This window comes from Panthera pardus, unplaced genomic scaffold (assembly GCF_024362965.1).
Source record: "Panthera pardus isolate Hobbes unplaced genomic scaffold, ASM2436296v1 HiC_scaffold_3, whole genome shotgun sequence".
Lineage (NCBI taxonomy): Eukaryota > Metazoa > Chordata > Mammalia > Carnivora > Felidae > Panthera > Panthera pardus.
The window spans coordinates 11354343-11365155 of NW_026526876.1; the positions used below are offsets into that span (position 1 = coordinate 11354343).

General features: G+C 57.0%; 1 protein-coding gene across 2 annotated transcripts in view; it reads left to right on the top strand.

Annotated features, from left to right (window-relative positions):
- The window catches only part of RABEP1 (rabaptin, RAB GTPase binding effector protein 1), a 102155-nt gene extending 91477 nt beyond the window's left edge, over positions 1-10678 (top strand). For both annotated transcript variants that reach the window (XM_053893285.1, XM_053893286.1), the window contains 7 exons: positions 1185-1283; positions 4390-4530; positions 7248-7437; positions 7876-7931; positions 8124-8222; positions 8912-9028; positions 9788-10678. In XM_053893285.1, the coding sequence (XP_053749260.1) occupies positions 1185-1283; positions 4390-4530; positions 7248-7437; positions 7876-7931; positions 8124-8222; positions 8912-9028; positions 9788-9889 (804 nt within the window). In that variant the 3' untranslated portion in view covers positions 9890-10678. The remainder of the gene's footprint in view (positions 1-1184; positions 1284-4389; positions 4531-7247; positions 7438-7875; positions 7932-8123; positions 8223-8911; positions 9029-9787) is intronic.
- Positions 10679-10813: the final 135 nt, after the last annotated feature.

Here is a 10813-nt window from a genome sequence, read left to right on the forward strand (position 1 = left end):
GTTTCTCTTGGGACCGGCACGTGCTTCTCGAGAGGACTGTTCCACACGCTGCTCTGCTCCACCCTCCCTCCGGGGGTCCTGATTCTGGTCCTCGGCTCTGTGATTCCTTTTGTTTTGTTCTCTGGTGCCTTCGGGTAGATACCTTTCATGTTTTTGTCTGGTTTTCTGAATTCTCAAAGGAGGTTTGGTTCACATGACCCAATCTGCCACTACTGGCAGCAGAATTCTGGCAATGATAATTTTGTAAACACCTAAACACGGGAGCCTGGGTGGCTAAGTCGGTTAAGTGTCCCGCTCTTGATTTCAAGTCATGATCTCACAGTTCGTGGGTTCCAGCCCCGCGTTGGGCTCTGAACTGACATCGCGGGGCCTGTTGGATTCTCTTTCTCTGTCTCTGCCCCGCCCCCCACACCCTGCTCTGTCTCAAAAGAAATCAATACATTAAAAAACTAAACATCTAAACAAATGTATTTTGATTATTATGTATGAGTCACCAACTTTCACATGAACCTTCTCAGGGAGTTTAGGGGCTCCTGGGTGGCTCAGTTGGTTAAGCATCTGACTTTGGCTCAGGTCATGATCTCATGGTTCGTGGGTTCAAGCCCCGCGTCGGGCCCTGTGCTGACAGTGCAGAGCCTGGAGTCTGCTCTGGATTGTGTCTCCTTCTGTCTCTCTGTTCCTCCCCAGCTCGTGCTCTGTGTGTGTCTCTCTCTCAAAAATAAATAGACATTAGAGTTCAGAGTTTGGTAATGTTAATCATGTGTTTCTCACTTTTAAGTAAATCATCTTGGAAGATTAAAGCTAGTTCAGAGAAGATTCATTTAAGCTTTATGCTGCTTTTTTGTGTGTGGACAGAGTTTCAAAATTTTTATTGAGTTTTTTTTAAGGCTCCTTTAAGAGTAAAGTAGGTAGCATGTATTAATTAACATCTGTGTTTGGAGGTCCTTGTTGTGCTGTCTGTCCATGTACGGTGTGTGCGGCCCCGGGAGCTGTTGGTGCCCCTGTGTGATGGGAAGGTCTGAGACACGGAAGGTGTACGCGCTTCTGGGGTATAGAGATGAGAGTGGGTTACGATAATTGAATAAAGCGTCAGTTCTGGGCAGCAGACAAGCAGGGATGGGACGGTTAGTTTCAGAATAACCAGGTTCCTGACTATTTTCTGTGTGTGCATTTTTTCTTTTAAGATCTCTGCGCTTGTCCAAAGAGCCCAAGCGTCTGAGCTCTTGCTTGAGGACTTACAGCAGGGGTTTTCCCAGGCAAAAAGGGATGTTCAGGAACAGATGGTAAGTCAGTGTTTCAGTAAACGTTAACTATGTGAAATATATTCCTTTTTGTTTTGTCTTGAAATCCTCTCTGCTACTTTACCTTCCTGGCCAGGTGGTTACACTGTTCCGTTGTCCGGGGCCTAAGTGACATCTGTACCAGACAAGGTCATGTGAAGGTGCAGCTCTTTTGCAGACCTGCCTTCGTGACCAAAACATATTCTTACCTTTAACTTGCTTTACTTTTCTGCTTTCGGAAACCTCAACAGAGTAAACTTTGGACTAACCTTTAATTGTGGGTTCCAAGTACATGCTGAATATCGAAATCTCCCAAAGCCCAACAGATGGAGTTTTTGAACAGTCCTGCACTTTTCCTTAACAGCTCGTTTATTTAAAGCAGTCCGGTTCATTTCACAGGTATCCTGACGGCATGGAGAAGCTTCCAGAAGGCCGTCTGCCCTGAGGGGGTTGGGAGCAGAGAGCTTCTTGACGAAGGGCTGGCTGGGACCCCTGCAGAGTAGCCCCCCAGATTTGGGCCTCGCTTCTCCCCAGACTGGTTCCATGTGCTGGGTTCGTGCTTTTCCTGAGTCGGAGCCTACGTCTGAGGGCCCTTCATAGTGATCCCACGGAGCCACCTCCTGACGGGGAAGAGACGCCTCTGGCCACATGGAGATGCTGTTTCTGATCGGCATTGGGTCAGCAGCCGAGTGGCCTTTGAGGCGATCCCTGAATTCTGGCCCTGGTCTCGTGAGGAGCTGTCCTTCTGGTCACTGACGGGGGAGTGTAGGGTCTTTTCAGTGCTCAGAGAATTCGAGATCATAGTCGTTGCCTAGGAACCACTGGGGATGCCCACAAGTGCTCCTCTCTGTCCTCCCTCAACTCTTCCCCGCGTGCCCTCTAAGCCCCGGCTGCCTTCGCAAACACTTTCCAGTGGATTCCGCTTTAAGCGAGTGTGTTGTGGGTGACACTGGAGGAGTGTTGCATGAGGTTGAGGTCCCGGGAACCATTTTCAGGAGGTTACCTTCGAAGGTTCTTGCACTGAGAGCAAGAAACTCAATTTCTGGTGCGCCTTCCGAGAAGCGCAGACATGGCAGGGGTTGGGATCTTAGCGTTTCCCCCTAACATCGCAAAAGATTTCAGCCTCGAGAGGTTTGCGGAATGAACGCTCCGAAAACCTTCAGTTAGATTTACCAGTTGTTAATATTTTGCCACGTTTTCACACGCGTGGCAGTGGTATGTCACTCTTTCGTCCACGCACGTACCCGTGTTTCCTGAGCCGCTGTAAGTAGGCGCTGCCGGGTGCGTCCGTCCACACACGTCTTCTCAGCACAGAGAGGCGTGACCGATGCCCCAGAGTCCATGATGGTTGTCAGTGGTGGTTCCAGTTTCTTACCTTGACTTTCTGATGGAAGAACCAGCCCAGGATGTCTTGTCAGTTTCCTCTCCTTTAATCTCGAGCCGTCACCACTTGATTTTGGCTTTAATGGCATTAACACTTTGGAAGGGTCCAGACCGGCTGCCTGGGAGAATCGCGTGTCTGATTGTTTCCGTGATTGGATTCAGGTTAGATTCTGGGCAAGAACAGCCCGGAGATGAACGGATTCAGCGGGAGTTCAGGGCAGCGAGGCGCACGTTCTGACAGGTGCCCCGTTATCGGTGATGTGAAGGTGACCGCTTGGTCAAGGTGGGGACGGAATTGTTGCAGAAGGACCGTTAACACGGCCACCAACTGCAAAATTATTAAGCGAAATCCAGGGTTTCTCTGTGGTTCTTTTGGCTCTTAGACTGTATCCCAGCCAGGGATTTACAGTCTGAGTACTGTGTTTAAAAGTTACTTAAATTAGCTCTATTGGTTTCTGTTTGTATTAATTTTTGGATTCACTTTTCCTTGAACACCCAGCACGGCTCACAAGGCAGAACTGTGCAAGCTTGCAAACACTCAGATTTCTTCTGTTTTCTAATCTTTTCACCCCATTCCTGCCCCCTCCCACGTACGATCATTTTAACTTACTTTTGGTTTATCCTTGTGTTTTTCTCGTTACAAAAGTAAGCAAATATATGCATTTGATTCTTTCCCTTCTTTCAAATGCCAGCGATCGGACGCCGGTATTTTGTTGTGAATGGGTAGGAGCGAGCCCGAAGCGCGGCTGAGTCTGGTCTGAAGTCAGTGCAAGTAAAACCTGCCAGGTTGTGCAAGACCTTGTCTGCCCGCCAGCAGCCTAAGTGTCCTTGAGGACGCAGCAGCTGCCCTCTCTGGGCCATGCTCTTGTGCTCCCCGCCTCCCCCCCCCCCCCACCCGTCCTTGCATCCCTGCTGCTCCCCGTCTCTGGCCGCACCTGCAGCTCGGCCGGGTCAGGGTCGGTTCTCCCTCCGCCGCACCGGGAGCTTCTCTGGGGCACAGTGTCGGTCTTGTGTCTCCATGTCCCGGTAAGCAGCAAAATGCCCAGACGGAGAGGCAGCTGCTAATAAATGTTGGAGGAGTGAGTATTCCACGTTTGTACGTCATGTAAGTTAAATGCCTCAGTATTAAAAATGAGCAGAAACGCAGCACTTTTGTAGGATTTTATCACATACTCAAACAGAGTAACTCTTCACTGACGCGAGGCCTCCCTAAAGACCTCAAGGTGCATCGCGGTCAGCGCGCAGAGTAGCCGCCTGGCGTCCCTGCAGCCCCCACGCGGACATCCCCGAGTGCTCTCTTCCAGGGTCTGGGCTCCCGGGGCCGTGCTCTGTGCTCCTGACGTGTGTGGTGGGGGAGGGAGGCGGGGCTCGGTCCCCGGGCTTGTGGCGAATACGCGCCGGGGGAGACAGTCATCCTGCGGCTCACGCTCGGTTTGGTTGAGGTCCTGATGCTCTGCGCCGCCTCCGCCCAGCAGAGACGGCGGCGCTTGTCCGGTGCGGGGACGTGGGCCGGGGGCTCACCACTCGGAGCCTTCGGTGGGGACCGTGGAGAGCGAGCCCGGATGCTCCCTTCGCACCTCTGTCCTCGAGTCCGCGTGAAGTCCGCACGGAGGCCCCGGGGCTGCTCTCCGCGCGCCTCCCCGGCCTCCACCCTGCACCCGCCGCCGTCCGCCCTGGTGGCGTCCGGCCGCGAGCGCGGGGTTCACCTTCTCTGTCTCGGTGTCAGGCCGTGCTGACGCAGTCCCGGGAGCGGGTGTCCGAAGAGCTGGCGCGGCTGCAGAAGGACAACGACAGCCTGCAGGGGAAGCACAGCCTGCACACGTCCCTGCAGCAGGCGGAGAACTTCATCCTCCCGGACACCGTAGAGGTAACTGGTCCCCCACCGTGCGGACGCAGGACTCGTACGTTCTGAAGTGGCTACCGCTTCTTTAGCTTGTGCTTTTCTCTTAGTTTTTAAGGCTTTGCTCCCAAGTCCTTTCTACACCCCACGCGAGGCTCGAACCCACGACCCGAGATCGAGAGTCGCACGCTCCGCTGGCTGAGCCGGCCGGGCGCCCCTACCGGTTTTTTTAAAAAACAGGCTTTCCCGGGGCACCTGGGGCTCAGTCGGTTAAGCAGTGGACTCTGGATTTCACGTCAGGTCAGGATCTCTTAGTCCGTGGGTTCGAGCCCCACGTCGGGCTCTGTGCTGACAGCTGGAGCCTGCTTGGGATTCTGTGTCTCCCTCTCTCTCTGCCCCTCCCCCACTTGTGCTCGGTGTCTCTCTCTCTCTCTCTCTCTCTCTCTCAACAATAACCAAACATTAAAAAAATTTTTTTAAGTATTAAAAACAGGCTTTACCAATATATAAATCACATGCGAAACAAGTCACACGTTTAATGTGTACAGTTCAGCGGTTTTTCGGGTATTCGCAGATGTGACCACAGTCCATTTCAGAACGTGTTTATCCCCCGCTTTGTTCTCCCCGCCCCCCGCAGCCAGAAGCAACCGCTAACCCGTTGTGCTGCCAGGACTGTGACTTTTGTGTCTGGCTTCCACACGGGCACTCGCGCCAGGCTCGCCCGCACTCCACATGGGGGGGCCCGGGTGCCGTTCCCACTGGCCGCCGGAGGGCCGTTTGGTTTGTTTCTCCGCCTGGCTGCTGGCGGCGCTCCCCCGCGCGGACGGCTACGGATGATGTTGCCGTGAACGTTCGTGTACACGTTTGGGCGTGGACGGACCTGTTTATTTCTACTGGGGCCGCGGGGCCACGGCAGTCGTGTGAGGATGTGTCACGTGCTTGCTGGCGCTTGTCGCTTTTACTCCAGTCGTGCCCGTGGGCACGAAGCGGCGTCCGCCGTGGTTCTGATTTGCGCCGCCCCTGACGGCCGGTACCGAGCACCTCTCCTTGTGTTGCGCGTTCGTCGGTCATCCTCGGAGGAGTGTCTATTCGGGTCTTCCGCTTTTATTTTTCACGTTTGGTTTAAGTAGGCCCCGCGCTGGTAGGGCCCGACGTAGGGCTTCAACTCACCACCCTGAAAGCGAGGCCTGAGCGGAGACCCAGACTCAGATGCTCATCCGACCGAGCCACCCGGGCGCCCCCTCTTTTGCTCGTTTTTAAGTCGGGCTGGCCGCTTTCTACTGTTGAGTGATGAGGGCTCAGTATATGGTCCAGATGCACGTCGCTTACCGGGTGAATGGTCGGCAGACGTTTTCTCCCGTCCCGCGGACGCGCTCTCCCACTTCCTCGATGGTGCACTTGGAAGCACAAAAGTTCTGATCTTTGAGAAGGTCCAGCCTGCCTGGCCTTTCTCCTGTCACTCGTGCTCTCAGCATCCCAAGAATCCTTAGCCGAATCGGTCTGTGAGTTCCTTGTGTGGGACCTGATCATTTCTGTTTCTTCTTTAGAGAGCGCCCACACACAGGTGCTTGAGTGGGGGGAGGGGCAGAGAATCCCAAGCAGGCTCTGTGCTGTCACCGTGAGCCCCTGTGGGAACCTGATCTCACGAGCTCGGAGATCGTGACCTGAGCTGAAATCTACACTCAGATGCTTAACCGAGCCGCCCAGGCGCCACTTTAGTCCCTTTAATACTAAGAACTATTTAAAAACCAACTTCTGGTTTTCGTTTCTGTTTACTCACTGGGCGCCTTGCCGCCCTCGCCGCGTGCGCCCTGCCCTCCCGATCGTGTCTGCAGGTCACCGGTGCTCCGGGGGCGCTCGCTCTCCTTTCTGAACTGGTGGCTGATCTCGGCCGAGAAAGCGTGGGGACCTGTCTGCTTGTGCTCTTGGCCACTTTTCACCTCTGCCGAGCTGTCCCTTTGGGCAGGGGATCCCTCTTCTCCAAGCTCTCCAGACTTGGAATTCCTAGATTTAGGACAACTTCCAAGAACGCTCCAAGGATGTAACCAGTGTAGCCTGTAAGCCGTGATTCTGAGAGCTGCCCCAGGAATAAATCTTAGGACGTTTTTGTCATCTTTTTTTCCTTCCTCTTTTTACTGCTGGTATTTGTTTTACGTACTTCTGGTGGGTAGCTTAAGATTAATCCCAGTGTTTACATTAGCGTTAGGAAATACTTGAACTTTTTTAAAGAAGAAAACTCAGTTTAGGGGAACAAGGTTTCAACCGAACTTATTCTGGAAGAACAGCTGGTCACCTTAGAAAGCCGCTCTTCGCTGTCCGTGCCCCTGGCCTCGCGCAGCGCTCGAGTGAGTACGTGAGCCAGTCAGCGCGCTCGGTCCGCCCCGATTCCACGCTGGCTTCCGAGTTTCCGCCTGTCCGGTCCTCACCCCCGGCCTCCCCTCAGATTCCCCCAGCTGGTTGTGGAAGCCCCTGGCCGTTCAGAGCGACCCCCACGCTGTCAGGAACGGTTTTACTTTTCTGTGTAGGAGACCGTTGGGAGGGAGAGCCGTCTGGTCCACGGGGCACGCTTTTGGCCCGAAGGGTCGTATCTACACTGTGCCGAACGGGAGCATGCGAGCCCCCTGCCCCCAGGGAGCTGGCGCCGAGTCGCGGCGAGCGAACCGCGCGAAACCCCCGAAGTTCTGGTCGCGGGAGACGTGTGGCCGCCCCGCCAGCCAGCGCGGTAACGCGTGTCCCCCGTGCAGGCGCTGCGGGAACTGGCCCTCAGCTACCGCGAGAGCATCGTGCACGTGCGCACCGCGGCCGAGCACACGGAGGAGAAGCTCAAGGCCGAGATCCTGTTCCTGAAGGAGCAGATTCAGGCGGAGCAGTGTCTGAAGGAGAATCTGGAAGAGACTCTGCAGCTGGAGATAGAAAACTGCAAGGAAGAGCTAGGTGAGGGCGGCTGCGGCGCGGGGCCACGGGAAACGCAGAGGGCAAGGGCAGGAAGCAGTGTAGGAAGGGTTCTCACTTGTGACTCGTCCGGAGCGAATCCAGATCCAACTGGGCCTTAACGCCGGAAGCCGCTCCCTCCCTCCAAGAGCCCCGTGTCAGGAGAGCCCCGCTGGGCCACCGCCCCCTCCTCCCGAGTTCGACGGGGACGTCTGGTGTCCACACGGCCCGTGCCACACTGCGTCCGCGTGGCCTCTGCCTGCGCTTGGGCTCGAGGCCGCTGCCGGCCGGTGGGGTTGTCGAAGGGCGTCGGTTCCCCGGGATCAGGGTCTGACCCCTTTCAGTTTGAGCCGCAGGTGACGGGGGAAGGGGCGTAAGCGAAAACAACGTGAATGTGCAAAATAATCAGTAAATGCTGGCGCTGCTCCCTTTCCCTTCTAGCCTCCGTTTCTAGCCTAAAAGCCGAACTAGAAAGAATAAGAGTGGAAAAAGGACAGGTGAGTGTCACGAATGTCACATTCACCCCACGGGCGGCCGGCGGGGGGTGGTGGCACCCCCTGGCTGGACACAAGCGACAAACCAGGGTCGGGCCAGGTCCCGCTGCAAGGAGCGGCTGGGAGGCCCTCGGGGTGAGGGCCGCGGGGACCCCGGGCGGGTCCTCAGGTCCCGCGTCCGTCTTTATGCCACAGCTGGAGTCGTCGCTGAGAGAGAAGTCTCGGCAGCTGGACAGTGTTCAGGAGACGAAGAGCACGTTGGGAGAGCAGTTGAGGAAGGAGACGGCCGCGAAGGTGACCTGTCATTGATCGTTTAGTGACAGTCGTGCCAGGCACAGGGAGTCACATCCTGCCTGTTTGGGGAGGAGCGCCGCAGCTCAGCACAGGGCCCCCGAGAGCCACCGAGGCTCCCCGCTTGCGGAAGGAGGACGAGACGCCCTTGCTGGAGTCGGGTCGTGCCCGTGTCCCGGACCCTGCCCGCAGCCGGAGGCTCTCCTGTCACAGCGTCCTTCCGCGAGCCCGACCTCCCCGGTGTCTGCCACCCAAGGGGAGTCCAGATACAACCCCAGTGCGTGGGCTCGACCGTGGGGCAGGATTCCTAGGAGGGTCCCCTGGAGCCGCAGGGTCACACCTCCGAGTGCAGACTTCTGGGTGTGTGGATTGTCCTGGTTAATTCCGAAGTTTCTGTCCACGTTGCCGGGAAAGCTCCAGATTTTAGCAGCTGCTTTCTGCCTTTTGATGAGTCGTGGTCCCCGGGCCACGAGGGGTGAGGGTGAGCGGCGGGACCGAGGGGGGGGCTTGGCTTTCACTTCCGGCCATCTTAGGGCGACCGAGAGCAAGCTCGTAGGCCGCCGGCGGCCGTGCCCGCGGAGGGAGCCTGACGGTCCGGGGGGGACCCCACCCCTCCCCCGGGTCCCTGGCTGTCCCGGAGGACTGGGACCTGCGGCTCCTTGGCGTTCTCAGGCAAAACTCGTATTTTGTAGGCGACTGTGGAACAGCTCCTGTTTGAGGAGAAGAACAAAGCTCAGAGGCTGCAGACGGAACTAGACGTCAGCGAGCAAGTACAGAGGGATTTTGTGAAGCTTTCTCAGACCCTGCAGGTGAGGCACGTGGGGACCCCCGGCAACCTGCCGGGCGCGGACTCGACGCCGCCGGTAGCTTGCGGGGTAGAGGCGTGAGCAGACGCACGACCCCGCGGGCCGGACGCCTGGGTGGCACTGGCCACGAGGCCCGTCTCCCGGCAAAGCGCCCCCTCTTCGGCGTGCCGCTGACACCCCTCCCGCCGGGCCCGTCCCTACGCTTGGTTTCTCTGTCCGAGAGCCTTTTACGTGTTGGGTCCTGGGGTCCCTGAAGTACCGTGGCTCCTCGTCCCCAGCACCGCGTGCCCCCTGCGTTCCCTTCCCTAGGTCCCCCGACGGACACCTACAGTGACGGTGTATCGTTCCGGACCCTCGAAGCTGGGTTCTTGTGTTTTCTTGTGACTCGGCTGTACAGTGTTGGGGTTCAGGGGTCCAGCCTCCGCCCCCTCCCCGTGGTCCTAGCACCTCACGGGGCCTGCCGGACACAGCTCTGGGGGGTTAGCCTTTTTTTAAACTTATTTTGAGAGAGCATGAGCAGGGGAGGGGCGGGGAGAGGGAGAATCCCAAGCTGGCTCCACACTGTCATCAGAGAGCCCGATGTGGGGCTCGAACCAACAAAGCTGTGAGATCGAGAGTGGGACACCTAACCGACGGAGCCCCCGGGGGGCCCCAGGGGGGGTTGTCTTTCGCCTGTGCTCGTTCTTGCGGTGACCGGTCTCGGTGAGCCAACGGGCCGGGCCCGGCAGGAGGCCACGCACTTGACTCGCTGTCGCCCCCCAGGTGCAGCTGGAGCGAATCCGGCAGGCGGGCTCCCTGGAGAGGATCCGGGCGATTCTCAACGACACCAAGCTGACGGACATCAACCAGCTCCCGGAGACATGACACCCGCCGCAGGACGTGGCCCGCACCCTGGGCTTTTAACTCCTCTTTAGAGCAACATTAATTATTCTTTAACTCTTAACTGAAGAAGTCACAGAACAGGAGGACAGGAGCGAGGCTCACCCGTGGCGGGAGAAGGCCGTGGCGCGGGAGCCGCGAGCAGGACTTCCCCGCGGGGACGCTGACGGACGGGAACGGGCCTCGGGGGTGACAGAGGAAGTGCTGCTGTAAGATGTCCCTGCCTTTAAAGCAACAGCCCAGTCGCGTTTGGAATGACCTTTTCCGTTCCTCGATGCCGGAGAGAGCGCTTCCTTTTCCCGTCGCCCGGCGCTCACCAGTAACAGCCCCCAGCTAGCACACAGACGTGTCGTTTGCTGTACGGATATTTTATATTAAAATATGAAGGTTGAGAGCAGGCCGTTGGCTAGTGACCGAGTTTCCGAGCTCCGTGTGTCTCTCTCCTGCCATCTTCTCGCGTCGGAGGCCGATGCTACCGAGGCTTGCCGAGCGCGCCCGACGGCGGCAGACGAGACCGGTTCAGGGGCTGGATTAACCGCGAGGACTTGAAAGCGAGGCTGGGCGCTCTCTGGGTCGGAAGCTGAGGTTAAAGGAAAAGCACAAGAGACCGGAAGCACTTTCTCTGCCGCCCGGACGCGTCTCGTGGGCCCGCAGGTACCAGGGTTAAGCTGAACTGGCACGTCTACTCTCGAAAACTGTTTTAGTTTAGTTACTGGATCAGTGGAAAAATAATAATAATAAAGCAAGCTATGTCTGACATCTAGTATAAACTTACCAATCTGCTGCCTTCTTTTCAACTCCCATCGGCCGGCCGGGTAGTCTCTGAGGCATCCGGTACAGACACGTGACTGGGTTGACAAGGTACCTAGTTTCCGTTTCCCTCTCTCAGTGTAGGTCCCGTGTGTCCCT